This window comes from Carassius auratus, chromosome 10, assembly GCF_003368295.1.
Source record: "Carassius auratus strain Wakin chromosome 10, ASM336829v1, whole genome shotgun sequence".
Classification (NCBI taxonomy): domain Eukaryota; kingdom Metazoa; phylum Chordata; class Actinopteri; order Cypriniformes; family Cyprinidae; genus Carassius; species Carassius auratus.
In genome coordinates, this window is record NC_039252.1 from 16,848,547 (window position 1) to 16,872,972 (window position 24,426).

At 32.2% G+C, this 24,426-nt stretch overlaps 1 protein-coding gene across 1 annotated transcript in view; it reads right to left on the reverse strand.

Moving 5' to 3' along the window:
• Nucleotides 1-24,426, reverse strand: part of epb41l4a (erythrocyte membrane protein band 4.1 like 4A) — a 43,465-nt gene that overhangs the window by 15,312 nt on the left and 3,727 nt on the right. The window contains exons 2-8 of the mRNA XM_026274088.1: nucleotides 13,743-13,847; nucleotides 8,285-8,336; nucleotides 6,757-6,835; nucleotides 6,570-6,667; nucleotides 5,331-5,451; nucleotides 442-529; nucleotides 155-243 (exon numbers count right to left, since the gene is read on the reverse strand). Of these exons, the coding sequence (XP_026129873.1) occupies nucleotides 155-243; nucleotides 442-529; nucleotides 5,331-5,451; nucleotides 6,570-6,667; nucleotides 6,757-6,835; nucleotides 8,285-8,336; nucleotides 13,743-13,847 (632 nt within the window). The remainder of the gene's footprint in view (nucleotides 1-154; nucleotides 244-441; nucleotides 530-5,330; nucleotides 5,452-6,569; nucleotides 6,668-6,756; nucleotides 6,836-8,284; nucleotides 8,337-13,742; nucleotides 13,848-24,426) is intronic.

Sequence of the window (24,426 nt, forward strand, 5' to 3'; positions counted from 1 at the left end):
TCATAACATATGTCAAAATATTACATATAGCATACCATGCATCATATCATATATTTAAACATCCAGAAACACATGAATGTTGGTTTTGAATGACATGCGGGTGAGAAGTTTTCAGTTTTGGGTGAATTGTTCCTCAGTTTAAACCTAAACCTACCAGAAATACTTCCCCACTTGTGTTTTGTTCTTGTAAACCACGACTCCGACAGGCGTCAGGCCCAGAAAATACTCCGACTGCTTCTCTCCCTGAAACATTCATGCATTATGAGATTAATAAACAGAAACACACGCAACTCATCATCAATATTCATTAACTACACTGCCAGGATTATTAAAAAAACTAGATAAAAGAATCAAGCTGCAGCAGTGGAGAAAATATTTAAACCATTAACAGAAAAGACAAATATGTTGATATTGAATCCGATCTTAAACAGCTGAACTTACAAACACAGGGTGCAGATCCACGCCGTACATCTCCAGGGTTTTGGCAATTGCCAAGTAATTATTTTCAGCCTCGGCAGGCACCTGACCCCTGAACAGAGCAGAAAAACACCAAAATACACTGCAAAGTCCTCCAGAACAATCTAAATGAGCAACATGATCAAAACTGAGCTGTACACACTGCATGTCTTCTGTCTCTGGGGTTTTTATCAATTAAAAACTCTTTTAGTGTAACTAAACATCTCACATCTTCTGACGAGCCTTTATTTCTTCATCTCTCAATCACTGTGTTATATGTGCGGATCATTTACATCTCATCTTACTAAGATTATTACTTTTAATATTGGAGCTATATAGAGTGGTATGCGAAAGCTTGGGAACCCCCTTGCAGAATCTGCGAAAATGTGAATAATTGTAACAATATATATATATATATATTTTTTGCATTTGTTGATCAAAGTCAATTGTACTTAATTTGTCTTCCGGGAAACATGCAAGTATCTTCTGTTGTTCTGAACTGCAGTATTAAATGGACAAAAATGATATTTCAACAAAATAGAAAAATCTCCATCCAGTTCAAAAGTTTTCACCCCCCAGCTCTTAATGCATGGTGTTTCCTTCTGGAGCATCAGTGAATGCTTGAATCTTTTTTAATAGTTGTGTTTGAGTCACTCAAATGTCCTCAGTGTGAAAAGATGCATCTCAAAATCATACAGTCACTGCTGGAAAGGGTTCAAATATGCAAAGATGCTGGAAAACTGAAGAATCTGCAGGACCTTAAAGATTTTTCTGAAGAACGCTGCTCAGTTTAACTGTTCAGAACAAACAAGGGACTCATGCACAACCATCACAAAACAGAAAGACAGTCGAGGATCATCCGAGGAACCACACACAGTATTAAGAACCAAGGGTTCACAAACTTTTGAACGAGGATGCTTTAACAATTTCTGGGTTTCTGCTGGGTTTTTTTTTGTCTTATTTTATTTAAAATATATTACTCAGGACAGTATTAAATAAAAAATAACATGCATTTTGTATGACCTCTCTTATTTTGTTAAAATTTTTCACATTTTCACCAAATCTGCAAGGGGTTCACAAACTTTCGCAAGCAAAATATCTTTGCTCACTTTGGGCCTCTGAATAAAACTCCACTGTTGTGTTCCTCCCCAAGTAAGAACTCCATATACTTTTGTTTTTAGATTTTCTTATATATCTCGTCTAAAGTCTTGATAAATCCATTTCAATATTTCATATTTTACAGGGTTAAACAACAGCAGCATGAATGGAAAACCAAACAACCATTCAAACTGTAATCATTAACTCACTGAAGGACTGAATGTGATTAACTATTTGAGGAAATCAGTGATTTGTGAATGTGTGTTTGTCACGGATTGAAGAACAGACTCAAACCTGAAAGCAGTGGTGCTGAAACAATGTTTGTTTGACCTGCTAACACTAACACAGGAATGTGGAGTCAGAGCATGATCTTAACACAACGAGAAAGAGAAGAGAAAAAGAGACCGATTCTGGGAAACATCCAAGAAAAAGTGCATGCATGCAACTTCAAAATATAGAGATATATACATTTATTTTATTCATTAAATATTTAATAAAATAAAATAATGTTTTTAATGTAATAAAAAAAGTTTTTACATTTTATTAGTGTATATAATTGTATGTTTTTATTTGTAATATTGTCATTCATTTGTATTATATTATGTTTATGTCGAATAGAGATGAAATTGCATCATATTTTCATTTTTATGTTATAGCAAGTGAACTTATGTGAATTAAGTAGAAACAGTTGAGCCATAAATATATATATTGTAATCACCTGAATGTAGGGCAAAGTTTTGTTTGTTTTATGTATTTGTAATTGTTTTATTGTGAAACTTTTGTGCTGTCATTTTATATATATATATAATTTAATTTTTAAATGTACATATATATATATATACATATATATACACACACACACACACACACACACACACACACAACACATAAACACACACACGCACACACAACACATAAACACACGCACACGCACACAACACACACACCACACGCACACACACACAACACACTCACAAAACACACACACACACACACACACACACACACACACACACACACACACACACACAACACACACACCACACGCTCACACAACACATAAACACACACACACACACACACACACAACACACACAACACACACACCACACGCTCACACAACACATAAACACACACACACACACACACACACAACACACACACACACACACCACACGCTCACACAACACATAAAAACACACACACACACACACACACACACACGACACACACAACACACACGACACACACACACACACACACACACAACACACACAACACAACACACACAACACAACACACACACACACACACACACACACACAACACAACACAACACAACACACACAACACAACACAACACACACACACACACACACACACACACACACACAACACACACAACACAACACAACACACACACACACACACACACACACACAACACACACACAACACACACAACACAACACAACACAACACACACACACACACACACACACTCACACACACACAACACACAACACACACACACGCACACACACACACACACACTGTATGATTCTTCACTAAACAATGAGATGTTTTCTGAACACAGTATTGGTACTGATTCACACTTATTGAATCTGAAGCGCATCAGATGACTGCACGCTTGTGGTCATCAGTGATTAATGATTCTCCTCTGCTGATTCTAGACGCTCTATTAGAAGTGTCTGAACCCGTCCGGCCCCCGGGGACTCTTTCTTTCTTTCGGAGGAAATGTGATGCAGCAGAGCCGGACTCCCATGATGCTTCAGTTCTGTCTCAGAGAGGTCGACACACTTTAACTGCACTTCTCTGTGTGTGTGTGTGCGGCGGTGTGCAGAAGAGAACTATAGTGTCTGTCTATAACAGTGTAACGCAGCATACTACACTAACATCAGTATCTCATCAGGCTCAGAGTTTGATTCTGCAAGAGCTCTCCAGAAATAAATGTCGGTTTTTATTTGTATTTAATTCAATTATGCAAATTGTGTAGAAGATATCTGACCTTTTGACATTAAGTATAAAACATGAAATATATACGTGAATTTAGATTTTATATATTTATAATACATATAAAAAATGAGAATATATATATATATATATATATATAAACCCCTAAACCCCTCATGTCAGTCTACATAAATAAAATATACATACGTAAAAAATAATATATATTACATAGAAATATACTAATATTAAAAACATATATATTTAGTTATTTATATAAATTCTCCAGTTTTATATGTACAACAAACAATAATGTATTTTAAAATAAAATGTATAAACATAATGACAAATAATATATATATATATATATATATATATATATATATATATATATATATATATATATATATATATATATATAAAATAATTATAACATTTTACAGCATTTTATATAGATATAAATAAATACATAATTTATTAAATTAAATAATACATACATAAATCATAAAAAATATGCTTATTTTTAAGCTTACATATTTTATATATTTACATATTATATATATATGTGTGTGTAAATATATATAAACTGATATTTTCTACTGACACACTACAGTAAAAAGATAGAAATAAGTGACTTTAAAGCATCTTTAGCTGCTGAAAATACTGTTTTCTTCTGGTTTTGTCCTCCTCTCTCTCTCTCTCTCTCTCTCTATCCCTAAGCTTATCTATTATCTCTCTCCTCCCTTGTTTTCCTCTCAGGTTTCCTCCTCACACACGTTTCTCCTCTCACTCCTCTGTCAGTCTAAGATCATCTGTGCCCCGCGGTCCACTGAGAACAAGACGCTTCAGCTGACAATCAAAACTGCACCAGGGATGTGATCTAATATGTTTTACGTGCTTTCTCCTGCAGTGTTTCTGTTGAGGGAGGAATCACGTGCTCCTCTCAACAATCAGCCGCTCACAATCATTCAGGAGTCGAGTGGGATTTCAGAAACACAGATGACAATCAGCAATCACACACCACCTCAAGATCACGCTCAAATCTGAGTTTGAACAGGATTTTCAATCTCATGCACACTGCTGAAACACTTACTGAAACAGAGCATGCACTTTAAATCAAGTCTGATTTCTGCATTAACTTAAATCAACTAATCAGCACTTGTTAAAGTTATTAATGTTTGTTAATGTTCTTTAATGCACCATTATTATTAACTAAAACTAAAACCATCAAAACTGAAATGACATATACAGAGTAAACTTAATTATTAAATGTCTGTTAAAAAGGCTTACTGTAAATTAATCTAATGTAAGTTTATTAAATTTGCATCTTTCATATTAAATAATAATAATAATTAAGAAACTTAATCATTTAATCACATTAAGTAATAATGGTCATATTGTTCATCCTATTTTTTAAATAATAAAATAAAATAAAGTGAAATATGATTTTGTTCATATCACCCGTCTCTACTTTGTGTAATTATTTTTTCTTTTATATTTTGCAACCTCGTATAAAATATATAAAATATTTTAAATAATTTTAATAATTAAATTTTAAATACTGTTTTTACATTTAATTTGGTTCTATGGCTCAAAATAAATAAATAAATAAATACAATGAAAATATAATAAAAACAAATAATGATAGAATAAGAAGTTTAAATAGATGTTTTTTAGATAACAAATTAATTTATTAAAATATCTACTACACATTTAAGAGTTAAACAGGGATGTGGTGTTTGATCTGATCTGGAAGGAGATCATTGTTGCTGAAAGTGTGTGATGCTCAGTGTTTTATTGTCTTACATGAGTGTTTTATGAATCTGTTGGATGCTGTCCTCTAGTTCCTCTTTCTGGTCGGGGACAAAGCGATACTCAGACACGTAACCTGGTGTGTGTTTGTACGGGTCGTAATCTCCCAGCTCAGCTGTACCAAACCACAGACAGAGACACAACGCCATATAATGAGATGATGGAATACTCGAGAAAAAATGACATTCAATATTTCAACATAATTCATAATTATAATTACATTTAAATAAATAACATGAAATTATTAAATAAATAATTAAACTATATAATACAATAAATATACTTTTTTTAAAACTATATAGTAATCAATTTAATCTATAAAAATATAATTACAATTAAATTCTAAAATAAATGAAATCAGACAAACAAATAAATGAATAAACTTAATGAAATTATAAAATAAATAAAAATATAAAATTAAAGAATATATATAAAAAAAATTTAATTAAAAATAAATTAAATTAAATTACAAAACAATGAAATAATGCACAAAGAAAATATATAAAATTAAAGAATTTTTAAAATAAAAATTAACAAATTAAATAAAATTCAAAATAAATTAAATTAAATAGAAAAAACAATGAAATAATGAATTAAGTATAAAATCTAAAAAAAATTAATAATAAAATAACATAATGAAACATGAATAAGTAAATTAAAATAATACAAATAAATAAATGAAATCATTAAAAAAATCATTCAAAATAAAATGATCAAATGATAAAAAATATTTATTTAAAATTCAAATGTGTAAAATCACAACATAACATTTTACTCTAATATCACATAAAAATATGAAGCATGAAATTATACAAATTAAATTAAATAAAAAATAAATTAAATTACAAAACAATGAAATAATGAAATAAATAAAACTATATATAAAAAAAAAATTATAATAAAATTACATGATGAAACGTGAATAATTAAATTAAAATAAATACAAATGAATACATGAAATCATTAAAAAAATCATTAAAAATAAAATGATCAAATTATAAAATATATTTATTTAAAATTCAAATGTGTAAAATTGCAACTATCAAAACATAACATTTTACTCTAATATTACATAAAAATATTAATCATGAAATTATTTATTTTAATAATCTTATAAATCAAGCTGGGAAGCCTGTAGCTCATTTGGGGACACTTGATTTCTGTAAAAATAACTAGACTGAAATGACATCTGCTGTGTTCAGTTCCCTGCAGCGCTGGTGTATTTGTACGTACACTGAACAGCAAGCGCTCCCAGCTGTGCGCTGATGTTAAACGGACAGGGAAGCCTCCCCTGCAGGACGTCCTGCTTCACCTGCAGGAAGAACTCATACCTGACCCAAGACAGTGAAGAGAATCATATTAATGCATCTCTAATATCACTGTAGTGCTTATTCATGCTCACCATAGACAGAAAACACACCTTGTAATTTCTTCTTTTAGTTTACAAGGATCTTCAGCATAGAATTTCACCCCAAAGTAGAGCGTGAACGGAGGACCAGCTGGAAAGAAGAAAACACACACTGATCTATCCAAGTCCAGAAAATGGATATAGTAAATGATTTACCGGTAATGCTAAACCCAATTCAAGCAAACAATTAATAAATTAAACCAAATAAAAAATAATATGACACAATCACAGCCAATCAGAACATGAATTTTAAAGTAGAGCTTTTAGACCAATGAGTTTGCGCAGTGGGCGTGGCTACACAGCATGATAGGACCAATGGCAACCAGGAGACTGTTATATTAAAATTTTCACACATTAACATTAATTGACTAATTGTTTGACATTTTATCCGGTCAAGCATGGTTAGGACAAATTATAAAAGTAAATGAATAAAAATTATGAAAATAAAACAACAAAAAATAAAATAATAATAAAAAAATATTTTAAAAATAAAATTGTATTTAAAATATGTAAATAAAAATGAAATTATACAAATAATTTTTTTATTATAAAAGTAAATGAATAAACATGACAAAAATTAACAAAATAAAATTATAAAATAATTGAAAAAATAAAATAAAGTGAAATTATAAAAATACAAAATCTATTAAACAAAATTATATAATAAATATACAAATATATAAATATTATACAATAAATAAATGCATAAAATGAAATGTAAAGTATATAAACAAAATGAAACTATAAACATCAATGAATAAACATGAAAAAATAAATAAATGCATAAAATAAAACTATAAAATAAAAGGAAATTATAAAAATAAACAAATAAATTAAATAAAATAATAAATAAAATCAAAGTGAAAAATATACACAAAATAGTCTCAAAAACCAACCTGAAAAAGTAAGTAATAAGTACTAAATAAAAAATAATCTTGCCTTTAAAAAATCATGATATGCAGTAGTATGTCACCCTGCTTTGGTTTGGAAAGTTGCATGTAAACAATTATTTCCAACCAATTCGAGCTCCTCAAGTCAGATTAGGAAACACTGCCAGTGTTACTCCGATTACATGCACTTATAATTAATTATCATTTATAATTCTAACTTATAAATAATCAAAGCAAAAACTAAAATTACAGGTAATTATAAGCAGTTGCACAAAACAATTAAATGTAGAATTATGCTCTATGCAAACCTACCACACCTGAACCAGTTAGTCTAAGTTAAAATGCATTTAAAACAATAGGGTTAGCAATATATCTAGGATGCATAATGCATTCATTTCCCAGAGGTTAACTGAATTAAACAAATGCGTTGTAAATTCTGCCCTATATTTTCATCTGTAAATATTCATGTGAAACTAAACACACAAACATAATTGTATTTATGGGCTTAAATGCATAATTACTTCCAAATTATCATCTGAAGTGCAATGTGAGTGTTATCAGGAGGCCTTTAGAGGATCATTACAGCGCCGATCCATATCCATGTTTCAGATTTCTGAGCAGTGTTTTAATAGAAACCATTGCATACTTACTTGTCATCAAATCTTTATGTTCAGCGAGTGTTTTCGAGGGATCGAGCCAGTACTGTAAACATAAGAGAGGAGAATGAAGCACAAATGAAGCCCTGTGAGTGTTCATGCTTTAGTTTTAGGCTCGAGCTGCTGAGATGTTCAGTCATGCAAGCGCTGGTATAATATGAGGCCTAATTAAAGCGGCCTCTCGAACAGACTCGTTAAAAATGAGAGTCACTGTGGCCTCCATCCATAAAACATGAAGCTGCAGCACGTCCGAGCATGTCATGTGGAGCTCAGCTACATCCTAACGTGTGTATTCTGTCATTCTTCAGCAGATCCTCATGAAAAGATTCCTAGGGTTTAAATGAACGCTGTATTTGTGCAAAGACGTGTATTTGAGGAAGCACTGGTTGGTTCTTCAGCTCCTTGTGTGAGTCTTAAATACTAATGTGTGAAACTCACCCTCATCATGCTAGAATAATCCTGTCATAAAAACACAACTTACTGTATAATTATCCAAACGAATGTCAGGGAATTTGTCACATTTTGATCGAATCAATCAAATGTAGGTCAGTAGCCTTCTCAATAAATAAAGACATAAATACTAGTGCTGTCAAACGATTAATCGCGATTAATCACATATAAAATAAAAATAAAATAAACTGTATATGTGTGTGTTATTATAAATAAATATATTTAATATATAGATTTTTCCCCAAAATATAGACATGCATGTGTATAAATAATAAATATAAACAGTGCACATTTTATGTAAACAAAAACTTTTATTTTGGATACGATTAATCGTGATTAATCGCATATAAAATAAAAATAAAATAAGCTTTTGTTTGTATATGTGTGTGTTATTATAAATAAATATATTTAATATATAGATTTTTCCCCAAAATATAGACATGCATGTTTATACATAATAAATATAAACAGTGCACATTTTATGTAAACAAAAACTTTTATTTTGGATACGATTAATCGCGATTAATCGCATATAAAAAATAAAATAAAAGAAGCTTTTGTTTGTATATGTGTGTGTTATTATAAATAAATATATTTAATATATAGATTTTTCCCCAAAAATATAGACATGCATGTGTATACATAATAAATATAAACAGTGCACATTTTATGTAAACAAAAACTTTTATTTTGGATGTGATTAATCGCGATTAATCATTTGACAGCATTAATAAATACATAAACAAGATCTGTGTGTCTCTTCATGAGAATTTGACTGTTTCCACCATGTCATATACACACAGAAACAAATCTTTTCATAGCAACATGTCAAAATAAAAGTTCGGTTTAACTTGAAGAAACTTTGACATAAATATATTAGCTTTACAGTAGAAGCCTAGACAGAAAAGTAACCACAGAATACATATGGCCCCGACTAGAATATAAAATAATAATAAAATAATTATTTTTAAGGAATGATCACATAAAATATTCTTCCATGTTTTAATTTAAACAGTAAACCTCTGTCTTACAGCAAAAAAATTCTGCCCCCCAAAATGAAAAGGTTTGTTTAATTTTAATTGTATTAAATTAAAAGATTAAATTATTTTTTTATGCTATAACACTGGAAAAATAGGGCTCTATTGTTGTAAAAGGAAAAATAAGATAATTAAAATTTAAACCATTAAAATAATAATACATAAAATACGCAGTGTTATACCTAATATGGGTAAAAATGGGAAAAATAATACTTCTCGTTAAATTAAACATCTATAAGTTTTTTTCTCCAGTATTTTACCATGTTTAATATAAACATATACCTCATTGTGACATTCTAGCCTTGTTATATTATATTTCAAAACAAAATGTTATGCCCTTAAATGTTGTGGCAGTTTTCCCCATGGTATCAAATATCAATATTTTCCAAGGTATTGTATCAAAATACAAAAAATCAAAAGAGATGCTGCCATCAACTATGAAGGCATTTACAGTGATTTCTGACAACAACAGTGATAATTAATATCTCTCTAACGAACACAGCCTGAAGATCTTCCTCATGTTTTCTACTCTTGACAGGTGATATTTCAGTCAAGTCAGGAGGGAATGCTATCTGGCGTCGCCTTGCAGACAAGATTTATATGCCATTTAATGAATGTGCAAATGAGCATGCATGAAAATGTAATCCGAGCACAGAAAATGCGGTAAACTCCCGCTGAACCGCATTTACACAGAGAGAAAACAAACAAACATCCGTGCAAACAATAGGAAGTGAGTGAAGGTGTGTGTGCAGACGGGAAGAGGATTACTATGCTTTATTCAATTAGAAAACCATAATTGAGTCACTAAGACTCATCTAATAATCACATTAGAGCAGCTGCTGTGTTTCACTGAACTGAAGAGCTCAACAGTCTTCATTTCCAACAACAAGGGAGGATTTATTTTACTACAGTCATGGCAGATGATTTTAAGTTGGTGAACAATAAAAAAGTCAAAGAGTTTTAGTGCTTTCAAATGAATAATCGCGATTAATCGCATCCAAAATAAAAGTTTTTGCTTACATAATATATGAGTGTGTACTGTGTATATTTGTTATGTAGCCTATATATAAATACAAACACATGCATGTAAACATTTAAGAAAAATATGCTATGTTTACATTAGTGATCGACCGATATTGGTTTTTTATAACCGATACCGATACCGATTATTTGTATGTTTATGTACCCGATAACCGATATGCAGAACCGATATTTATTTACTGTTATACTTCTGTTTCTGACAATTATTACAACACAAATGAGCTGAAAAAAACATTTTATTTATAACAATCACTCCCCCCTTGCATACAAAAAAAAAAAAACATTATATTTATACACAAATAATTAGAGGGGTCTGAGTCCAAAAAATGTAAGCGCACTGTTACTAAGTGTCTTTGTTTTAAAATAAAAGCTTTGATGAGGTAAAAAAATAAAAACAGGTAAAAAAAATAAAGCACTAAAATGATTCTAACATATTGGTGGGGGCGGGAGGGCTATTTAGGAGTGCATAGCTATTTACTCCCAGTTAAGCAGAACTAGGTTTTAGTGTAGAAAACAGAGTCTTTCAGCATTCTGCCCTGTAAGCCTGCTTCCTTCAAAAATGTCATGCAGTGGCCGTGCTTGAGGCTTCCTGATCATCAACCCAGTCAGGTGCTGAGAAATATGAACGAACTTTTTTTCCCGAGACTATATAAAGTTAAACAGCACTTGTCAGTTGGCATTTTATGATCTAGATTCAATCTAACGTTAGATCATGAAATGCCAACTGACAAAGTGCTGTTTGACTATAATTTAATCAACCGCGATCGCGCATGGAGATAATAAATAATTAATTTCCACAAAGCGGTAGGCTATATTTATATGTGTATTAGCGAAATAATTGTTATGTAGTAAATGATAATATAATCTAGGGTGTTTAAACAAGATAATCTTGTCAAAAGTTTCATTCAGTGGCCGTGCTTAAGCCTCCATATCATCCGTCAGTTGCTAAGCAATATGAACAAACTTTCTCTTCTAGACTAATGGTGAGCAAATACAACAGATAGAGAATTAAATTCAACGCTTTTATTTTCAACATGCACTCATTCTTGTCTGTTTTATTTAATTCATGTAAAGATACGTCTTTATTGGGGCAGGACATGATGAATTACACTACGTGACTCAATGAGTTCGTCTCAATTGTTTAGAAACAAGCTGCATAAATTAACTATATCAGGAATTTATGTCTCAGATCTCGTTTGTGCATGTCTGTTATGTTAAATAAAGTTGATTAATTAAAGCAAACCAAGTAGAACATATATTTACCTGTGCACTGAGTTGTTGGTGACTGATCTCCTCAGACGCCCGGGCTGCAATGGCGGAAATCTCAAAACGGCCACAAGATGGCGCCGTAAATCGGCGAATCCGATATTACAAAACCGATACCCGATTATGGAAAAATGCTTAAATATCGGGAAAAATATCGGTAAACAGATACATCGGTCGATCACTAGTTTACATATTCAATATATTTATCTATAATATAAAATATAAATGTATCTGCATGCAAATATTTTCTAAATATACACTGTATGTCTGTGTATTTATATATGCATAATAAATAAACACAGTCTACACTCATATATTATGTAAACAAAAACATTTATTTTGGATGCAATTAATTATTTGACAGCACTACATCTTTTTAATAAATAGAAATAAATAAGAGTTTGATACATTTTTGAAATAAAGTTTATGCGCCAAAAGCAAAGTGAAAGAGCACTTCTCATATTGAAGAAATGTGGGTATTCGTATAGAATTTTATGCATTAATTAAATGTATAAAAGGAGTAATATAATATAATTACAGCATATCCTGTGATAAAGCTATAATGTTGGTGCATGCATTTTATATGTAAATGTATTTAGACTACTGTTTTTCACACAAATACCTAGAAAGCATGTAGTTACATTTTCACAATAGTATTTCTAAGTGACATTTTTTTTTTGACTATTACTATTAATATTATCAGGCAACACAAACCTGTTTCTAGATTTGAAACAATATCAGTCATTACATTTTATTTTGTCACAGAAAATCTGCCTTTAAACTTGAATTAAATAAACATTCGGCAATTATCATGATAATTATCGATATCAACTGATATTAAAAAAACGATCATGCTTAAATGTTCACCCAGAAATGTAAGTAACTAGTTCATAACAAGAAAGCAGCTTGTCCTCCTATGGATGCAGACAGATGTTTTTATCTGAAATGTCTCCATTGAAGGAATTCTCTGAACCATCTATGAGTCACGAGCGAGTGTAAAACACACCCACACAGCAGAAACCACCGCACTACTGTGTAAATCACACCCAGTTTTTATCTCCTGTCGCTTTTTACCGTAATAACCGTTCATAGAGCTGACAGATTTGTGTAAATGTATGTTGTGGCGTGCCTGTCGCCCATTGCATGCTCCGCAATAAATCCAGGCTTTAGGGACAGGCCTGCAAGGCATTCTGGGAAACAGCTCTGTCTTTGGTCGAGCTGGTGAGGTAATGACTGTTATGTTCTTTCACAATGTTGCACTTTGCCTTACCCAAAATTTGGCCCCTGGATAAACCTAACCACCTTTACCTCAGATGTGACCCTAATGCCTTAGCAAACTCTCTTAAAGGGATAGCTCACCCAAAAATGAACCCGGCCTCACGTCATTCCAAACCTGTTTGACTTTCTTTTATCTCCTGAAAAAAAGATATTTTGATGAATGTTGGTAACTGAATAGATGTAGTTTCCATTGGGTTATTTGGACAAAGTACAATGGAAGTGAATGGGAACCAATCCTATTCAGTTACCAACATTCATCAAAAAACGTTTTTTTTTTTGTCCCTAATAAAGCTTTTATCTTGCATCATATAAGGGTGGGTAAATGATGCCAGAATCTGAATTTTTGGGGTGAACATGGGATAAAATCTTCAAGAACTCACCGTTTGATGACCGCGGTCGCAATAGCGAAGCCCAAAATACTCGGTTTCGGCGAGGTTCACGTGATTGAACACATAGTCCAGCACTACAGAGCCTTTGGTGGATTTCTGAGGAGAAACGTGAAATATGCATTAGAAATCTCAACGTGAATATACTGTTTTCAGACTGCAAACAACATTAAAGAGAGAGTTCATCCAAAAATTTCACTTTTCTGAAGATTTACCTATACTCTGACCATTAAAAATGTAGATGAGTTTGTTTCTTCATCAGGTTTGGAGAAATGAAGCATTGCATCAGCGTCTCATCAATGGATGCTCTGCAGTGAATGGGTGCCGTCAGAATGAGAGTCTGATAAAAACATCCCAATAATCCACAGCACTCCAGTCCATCATTGAACATCTGGAGAAGACAAAACCTGAAACACATCCAGCATTAAGATGATTTTAACTCAAACACACAGAGTCTATAATCCATAATCACACTTCCTCCAGTGAAAAAGTGTTCTGGTCTGAATCAGGAGAGAAATCTGCACAGATCAAGCAGCGTTTAAACAGATCTAAACAAATCTGTGAGAGACAACAGCAGATGAAGCACTTTTTCACTGGAGGAAGTGTTATTATGGATTATAGACTCTCTGTGTTTGAGTTAAAATCATCTTAATGCTGGATGTGTTTCAGCTTCTGTCTTCTCCAGATGTTCACTGATGGACTGGAGTGCTGTGGATGTTTTTATCAGCTGTTTAGACTCTTATTCTGACGGCACCCATTCACTGCAGAGCACCTACTGATGAGACACTGATGCAATGCTGCATTTCTACAAACCTGATGAAGAAACAAACTCATCTACATCTTGGATGGCCTGAGGGGTGAGGACGATTTCATTTTTGGGTGAACTATTGCTTTAAAGTGACAAGCTCGACTTTACTGCATCTCTCCCAGAGGTGAGAGGAGGGTTTGTGGCTTTGTTCAGATTTAATATGGTGCTTGCCGGTTTACTTTCAACCACAAACCACACCTATAATAACTGACCCGTGCACACACTAGTTACAGCATGAAAACAAACCGCTAATGCCATTAAAGCCGAGAATGACTAGCTAAACACAAGTAAATAGAGGTCAGATAAAGAAAACACAATGACTAATCCGGCTGACGATCTTTCCCTCGTTTCTGAATATTGCTCGGTTTGATATTTGTGTCCAGACACGCTGAGGTGACCTTTATCTGACATGAGAGATTATCACTCACAAACACAGCTGTGATGTGAATGAGTTATAGACTTCACTTTATTAAATACATAAATGCATGAAGATATTAAACTTTAAAAGGAAACGTTTTGTTACAATTAGTGCTGAGCATATCACCTTTTTGGGTTGCCATGAAGTTTTAATGTTAATTTAAAATTGATGAAACATACTGTAAACAGTAAAAATGTGAAATATTATTAGAATTCAAAATAGCTGTTTTCTGTGTGAATCTCTGTTGAAGTGTAATTTATTTCTGTGATGCTCCGCTGTATTTCCAGCATCATTCCTCCAGTCTTCAGTGTCACATGATCTTCAGAAATCATGAAAATATGATGAAGAAACATTTCTGATTATTTCAGTGATGAAAACAGTTGCTGCAGCTGAATATTTTTATGCAAACTGTGATGAGTTTTATTTTTCAGGATTCTTTGATGAACAAAAAGTTCAAAAGAACAGCATTTTACATGAAATAGAAATGTTTTGTTACATCCTAAATGTCACTTTTGATCAATTTAATGCAATATTGCAGAATATAAGTACAATATATATTTTTTTTTACTCATAGTGACCTCATATTTTGAACGCTAGTGCATATCAACATATGTATGCCTTTGATAGCAGCAAATCATCATATTTTCATGATTTCTGAAGATCATGTGACACTGAAGACTGGAGGAATGATGCTGAAAATACAGCGGAGCATCACAGAAATACATTACACTGTAACACAGATTCACATAGTAAACACCTATGTTAAATTATAATAATATTTCACTGTTTTTGGCATATTTTCAATCAATTAAATGCAGTCTTTAAAGAAAAAAAAAAATCTTCCAACCACAAATGTTTAAATGGTAGCGTATGGTTTTAAACTAAACCGGTGCGGCATGAGCGTCCCTGTTCTAGTAAATTCATGCAACAAGTATGTTACCACCAATAAAAGCTTTACTATGGTCATAAATCTTCAGTGTTTATGTGACATCTCTGTGGATAGTTGTGCAACTGCAGCTCAGACGTATGACACACTTCAGCTCATATGACACACGGAGGGTGAGAGGAAACCTGAAGGAGCTTCTGCCCGTAAGAACACACACACATAAAACACACAAAGGGACGTATGTCATGATCGCTCCTGTTACACGCTGCAGGGTGAAACACAATGAACTTCTCATCTGAAACACTATATACAGCAGCAAACCCACAGGACTGAGAAATCACACACAAGATCTCTTCAAAAACCTAGACAGCAATCCCATTATTAAATAGAGAGCAAGTGGAGAGGTTTCTCCTCAAAAAAGACCCCAGCAATCTCAAAAAATGCCTCAGATATTCCAGACCCAAAAGTCTGAATATGAAAGATCTCAGTATGATCTCAAACATCTCTCTTTAAATCCTCAGAGACTCTATTTTTCTATTTTTATGATAATTATTAAGGAAAATCATATCAGTCAATCACATTATTTATACAGCACTTTTAAAAACAATGTTGGTCACACATTTGCTCAAGAGCCATACAACCAAGTACAAAATAAATAACAAATGAAGGGAAAAAAGACGAGTCTTAAAAGAGATTTAAATACATCAAGAGTGGCACAAGATCTGATGTGAAGAGTCTATCTGTTGCATAAGCGTGGAGCTTGATTTTAACCGAGATTTTGAAAAGTTTTACCTTTGTACAGACCTGAATGGATTAGAAGAAATATGTAACTGAAGGAGTTCACTAATACAACTGGGTGCCAAGCCATTTAAACCCTTAAAAACAAATCAATTTGACTGGAAGCCAACAGAGAGATGCTAATACAGCAAATATATGTCTTAGTCTCAAAGAAGAGACTTCTAATCATAGTTAAATGCTTGTTAAACATTAACTCAGCATCAAAAATAACACCAAGACTCTTTGCTCGATTGTGTACCTTGGATTATAAAGAGGCCGAATTGATATAGATACATTGATGTACTGTAGATACACTGTATGTTTGGATAAACTCGGAGGCCATAACACTTCAGCTTTTGATTCATTCAGGTGGAGAAAAAATTGGCTGCCATCCAATTATTAATATCATTAAAAAAACTAAAGGGAGTTTCGAGCCAAATTATCCCCCACCTTTAATGTGCTGTAAAGCTGAGTGTCATCATCAATGAGATTATAATATATAATATGTTTTTGACAAATATCAGCCAGCGGAATAGCACACAGAAGTTAAATAAGACTGGACCCAATACAGATCCTTGAGGGACCCCGCATTTCTTTAGAGAAGAAGAAGAATTTCCTAGCTCCACAGAAAAAGTACTCCCAGAAATAAATGAGAAAAACCAATTAAGAGCATTTCCTTGGATCCCTGCCCAGTCTTAAACACTAAATAATAAAATAATATACAGTAGTGTACTATAGAGAAACATCTGAGACAAACTGGAAACTTCAATGAATTATAATTGAAAACTCTAAAAGAGTTAAATTTGAGCTATAACATTATCCTCTAAATATTTTGAGGGATGAAGTCAACATAACTGTTGGCAAAAATTGACCACACCAAAAATTTGTTTTTCAAATTTACTTGAAATAATTGTCATTTAGAAATTGCTAGTGAATTAATTTAAACTGAAATAGTATTTTCTTGTAAAACATGCTGTAATATCTAATTAGTTTTATTTACACTAACAGTATTTAAATGGTTTATTAGGTCAAATGTTAAAGCCATGCAATGCATTTTATATCCAAATATAAACGAAGAAGAAAAGCGTCATAATACCTGAACTATTAAATATGTAAAAAAAAAAAAAAAAAAAAGTCTGGGAGAAATAATGTTGAAAAAAATCACTGAGAATTTGTAAAGAAAGTTTGTGGAGAAAAATGTCTATTTAAATAATAAAATAAATAAATAAATAAGATATTTAAAAAAAAGAATCAAAACATGATTGATTATTTAATAATCAATTAATTAATACTTTTTTTTCATAATCAGCAGTCAAACAGAGTAAAACATTTCAATTGCACACAAGACAGTTTTTATTAAAAAAAATTAAGGATATGATTATGTTTCTAATCCAATTCATTTTTGAAAAACTAATAAAGTTTTTATTTCAGAGTGTGTGTAATATATATATATATATATATATATATATATATATATATATATATATATTAATGTATGTTTGAAAAAATCTGCTGTGAAAAATAAATAAATAAATAAATAAATATATATTTATGCTCTTTGTGTATATATATGTATATATATATTTTTTTCACAGCAGATTTTTTCAAACATAGATTAAATAATGAAGATAATAGGTTAATAAAAGCAATGTAAAACACATTAAGTAATAACACTCTACAGGCATGAAGTCAACTTAACTGTTTAAATATTACATATATGTCAACTGTGGTAAATTCATAATTTTGTGCAGTGCAGGTTTGTTAAGGACTTTCTTCTATAAATAGTTTTCACTCTGGATACTGACAGGAAGAGATCAGCGTTCACAGTTGATGTATGTGTGTTCTCACACTGAAGGAACCCGATGGCGAAATATCTATCAAAGCTGAACACGCAGAGCGAACACAGGTACAGCTTACCAGGGAAAAACCCCTCATTGTGTGTGACCTCTGATGTCAGCGTCGTAATTCAAGTCCCAGAAGCCCAACGGGAGGAGAGCTGAACACCACACACCGCAAACACACGGCTGTCTCCAACCATCCTCCTGAAACATGCCCTCTGCATTCCTACCCTAACTCTCGTGTCTCGTCCCGATAAGACTTCTGTGCCGGTCAGGGCGGGAATGTCAAAATAACAGGGAAGAGATAGGAAATGGGTTTCCTTGTGATGAGAAACACTGCTTGGCACCAGCACTTTTCCCAGCGACTGTAGATCAAAACAGGCAAAGCTTTCCTGTGCAGAGAGTCAAACCGCATGCCCACGTCTGTTTATCTCCATCGGATGGAAATGCTGATAACAAAGCCGCAACAGAGTAGTGTTCAAATCAAGTGTACACTAATAACAGCTTTATTTTGAGTGACAGGTGGACAGTAAAACCTTTACAGCATTTTTAGATGGTATTAGGAAAAGATTTAAAGCCATGCAATGCATTTTAAATCCAAATACAAGGAGAAATCAACTCAATCCGATTATCAGGAGAACGAAAATGTCCTAATATCTGAAAATTGATTTCATTTTTTTAAACTGTGCCTTACTGTATGCTTCCCTTTATATTATTTTTTTCATAACATTTTAATAAATCAATTAGAAAATGTGCTTCATTGACTCAAAAGCAATGCAAAAAATGGCAACTGTTGTAAAACGTGGTTTAAGGTGTGAAATATGACCCGGATGTGCTCTTCTTCAGATCCCAGTGAGATTCTGGAGGTTTGACCATTTAACACATTCTCTGAAACAATTACCTCCCTGTTCCCATCGCAACGGGGTCACTATTAACGAGACCGGACCATCTGCTGCTTGGGTGCGGCGCTGACCGCTGGTGTGTGTGTGTGTGTGTGTGTGTGTGTGTGTGTGTGTGTGTGTGCAGCAGATGTTCATTCACTCCCCCAGAGAGCTGAAAGAGCCTAAACGGGTGAATCTGATGAAAACTGTCAGGAACATGACCAGGTCAAAAGAGAGAAAAAGAAGTTACATGTTGCATAAAACATTATTTTCCAAAAAGACAATTGACACATTAGGCCTAAAAATTACTGAGAAAGAATCTTGAGAAAGAAATCTTTCCAGAGACAGAATTATATTTTGCATAAATGAAATGAAGTCATTTTCACGACAATTAAACACATTATTCACAAAATCTTTGAAAAATGAATCTTTATCTTCGAACACTAGTTAAACAGAAATAAGAAATGCAAAAATGTAATGTTTTTCATGATAATTGAGAAATTATATTAAGACATTTTGAGGAGAAAGAACCATTAGAAAATGAAAGAAGAAAATTATTAGAAAATAGAAAGTAAATAAATGGAGAAAAAAAACTAAAAAAAATCTTTAATTTCTTTCTTTATTTTAAAAACCCAAGGGAAAAAAAGAAATTATATTTTTTCATAAAGAAAATGGCAATAAAACACATCTGCTTAATTCTTCAGAAAAAATATTTGAGAAATAATCTTGAGAATTTTTCTTTAGAGGAAAAAAACCTCTCTCTTCAGTGAAAGAAATAAGAAATTATATTTTGCAAAAATAAAAGTCTTTATCATGACAATTATACAAATTAAACCCCAATTTCTTAAAAAAAAAAAAAAATATAAAAAAAAGATGCAAAATGCATTCTAAAAGTAGTTTTAATGCATTAATTATGTCTTGTAATGCACTTTATAAAGCACTGTACAATCTCATGAATAATTGTAACCATAATTAATACATTATAACACATTCATTAGTTCCTACGGCTCAGTGGTAGAACATTGCATTAGCAGCACAAAAGGTTGTGGTTTTGATTCCCAAGGAACATGTTAGGTCAAAAATAAATGTATAGCCTGAATGCACTGTAAGGGGCTTTGGATTAAAAGCGTTTGCTAAATGGATTAACTTAAATGTCATTCATTTTTACACTATGCATTTTAAACTTTATATAGAAGATATAAGGTATAACAGGTAGGTTAAAAATACAGGATGCTCTAGGAGAGCCTCTACTCTACATACTACTATAATTACAAATCAGTATTTACAAATCAAACTATGTATTCCACGAATACTACGGTACTGCCAAAAAACTATGCAATCATGTTCAAAATCCATGAACACAAGGAAAAACTGCATGCAACGTACATAAACTGTCACAATGACTAGAGGAAACACATGCATCCTACCGCCGACGAAATCACACACAAATAAACACACAAACACTGATAACATGTGCTTTGAGCTCCAAACCAAACACATTAACCAAAGCTCGAACATGAATCGTGAAAAACTAAAAACATAATAATAGTTTACTTGAGAAAAAAACCACTGGATTTCATCTCTGACACAGAGTAAATTGAGAAACAATGGAGATTTCTGCAGGGCTTTCATACTTTTCTGAGTTTTTAGTCTTGAGAAAGACCACAGTAATCTCTTGAAGCTTGTTTCAGCCACTCAATAAAATAATTAAATTAAATAAAAAAGGTAATTGTGACTTTTTATTTCCCAATTCTGACAAGTTTCTTGCAATTGCAAGTTTATATCTTTTAATTCTGAAAAAAAAGTTATAATTCATAATAATTTTATGCATTTCTGGCTTTTTTTCTCGCAACTCAGATTTTTTTCTCGCTTGAATTGCGAAAAAAAAAAAAAAAAAAACTATAAAATTAAATAAAAAATTCTTAATGCAAATAATGCAGGAAAAATATATATGATTTAAATGGTAAAACATTATGGTGGATTTAATTAAAAATAAATATATAGAGATTATCCTGAGAACGATCCAGAATAAGAAGAACGACACATCTCACATCTCTCCGACAGAATTACACAAAACATCTTAAAAATGTCTAAGATCTGCCAAGATCCCCAAATCTGCAAATCTAAAGTCAGAGATCTCATGTGAACTCAAACATTTCTCATCAAATGATCTAAACTGCTAAATACATTCAGGATTTAGAGAGAACTGCAGCACTACTGGATTTGAGAATATGATTCGGTTTACAGATCAAGAAACTTTTTTGGCAACTAAAACCCAGAAACCACGTCTCTGAGGAGCGCTACGCTTTGGGAAAGTTTGTGTGTGAGTTCAAATTAGACTCCAGCATCAGTAATAATTGATATGCATGAGGCTTGTTGAAATACACGCGAGACTGTCGCTGGAAATTTTAGCTTGATGACGGATGAGCGTTTCTGAAAGCCTTTGTTGAACGCTTGCCTTCGACAGCGAAAGAAACTTACCAGGCCATTATAAAGACCGAAGCCTCGAACAAAACTGATGCAGGTCGTTTTTAAGCCTGACATGATTCAGAATAAATGGAGTAATCTGGAACAACTCTTATCAAAGGCTAAACATTTATATAAAGCACACCAGAACGACAAACCAGCCTGATTATTCTCGTCTGTCTTCTATAATTCAAAGCTTCTTCCAAATGGACCGCTGATGTAAATTTGATGAGCACCTCAATAGGCTCAATCAGTCGAATAATTAGCTTTCTGATTGCAGACGGCGGTTCATTTGAGGACGTTTCTGCCGTCTGCGCACAGAAAGAATGCATCTAAAAATACAAAGTGATCAGTGTTGACTCTGTGTTTGACAGGAGAGATTACGACCCTCATCATGACTGAAGAAAGTCGCTGATGCAGAGATTATTCTCATGTTCTTTCTCGCTCCTTCAAATGCCTGTTAAATCCTCTGACCCCAGCTGACACACAAACACTCCTGACAGACAATACACAGATGGATTCTGCATGTCTGCACCATTTTTGGACAACATCAGTAGAATTTTGAAGGATTTAGGTGGATTTATATGTGTTAAGATGTGTTAAATGGCATTGAAATGAGAACACTTGCAGCTGGTAGATGAACGCACAAATTATATTAATAAGATATCCAGAACTGAAAGATATCCAGAAATCTCAAACCGTTCCAATGCCAAAGATCATGGGTTAGATTAATTGATCCAATCACGTGAGTTTGGGGCGGGACTATCTGTTTGATCCACCAATGACAGTTGGCGCAGTCCACCAACAACTAATGCTTTATTGACTCCATCAACATCATATTTATAGCATTTTCTATATTCCATGGTGCCTTTCTGCAAACCATGCAACTTTAAAATTATAGCAACATTATTTGCTATACTTAATATCTACATTCTATTACTTTAATAATTCATACTATCTCTCTCTCTCTGTATGTGTATGTATGTATATACATATATATATATATATATATATATATATATATATATATATATATATATTTTTTTTTTTTTTTTTTTTTTTTTTTTTAAATAAAATTTTAGCAATATATGTTGGATTCTACTTTAAATATAAGTAGTTTTTTAGGCATTCTTTAAATACAATAAGTATTTGCTTTATGCAAAATGAACCATGTCTGGTGGTGATCACGGAACAACAATTTGGAAATCAGGTTGCATTGGGATCCCTGTATACCTGAAACTGAACCATATAGAGCCTAATTAGTGAAGATACCAAAAGAAAAGTTTGTTAAGAACCACAATCTAAAAGGATATTAATATATCTTTAATATTTCTTGAGTTACAGTCATGCAAACTTTGAAAAAAAAACAAAAAACAAACAAACATAAAATGGGCTTTTTTTTCTTTTTTTTTTTTTGAACGGTTACCATTATCACATAATGCAACAAAGATAGCCAAAGTTAATAGATTTAAAGAGTCAACAGATAAAGCTACGAATCTCTGTCTAAAAATAACATGATGCTTTCTCAAGTCATTTTTCCCCTTGGCTCTGAAAATTGAACAAAATAGCCGCTTACTCAGTAAATATACATCTGTGACATTTAACATTTTGGCGCTCACTATTTATGCTGGTTTTGCTTTAAAAAATAAAATAAATAAATAAAAAAAAATTTGAGATGGGGAGTTTTTTTTAAATTTGGTTGATTTGACAGAATTACACATATACATACATGGAAAAGACTTGTAAAAAGTATATTTTGGATTTGTACACCAACCAAATATAGTACAATTATGTGCCTTTTTAATTGTATACATTACAAAACAAAGCCATCCTACAATTAATGCATATAAAATATTAAACAAGCCCATTCCTCAGGTTTATGATTGATTGTTCAAATTCTTAAGAGCAACATTAAGATGATTAAGTGTGTTTCAAACACCACCTTAATTGTAATTATTTTTAATAGCAGGTTTGAGAGAAGTACTGAGGTGAGGTTTCTCAGAGGAATGCTGTATGACAGGCTCACTGGCCAATAAATATCATATTACTCTCGCCTGTATTCACTGAGCAAAAAGAATCACAGGCAATGCTTTGGGTTTGTTTTGAATACTTACTATGGTGATGGCATGCTATTCTTGATACGTATTCATGATATAAGCCACCACTGCCATCAAACGAATAAAAACGTATTTTACAGTAGCTGTGTAGCATATTCAGAGTGAACTCTTTTCTTAAATGGCACAAATCATCATATTATTCTGATTTCTGAAGATCATGTGACACTGAAGACTGGAGGAATGATGCTGAAAATACAGCGGAGCATCACAGAAATAAATTACACTTTAACACAGATTTGCATAGAGAACACTTATTTTAAAATGTAATAATATTTCACATTTTTACTGCATTTTTGATCAAATAAATGCATCCTTTGTGAGCAATGAGAAACTTCTTTTAAAAACATTAAGACATTTTACTGAACCCAAGCTGACTGGTGTAAAAAAGACAGACTAACCCAAATCTTAAAAAGCAAGTTTAATGCTTTTTTTAAATTACTATTATTAATATCTATTTATTTAATGGATATTTTTTTTTTCCCGGGTG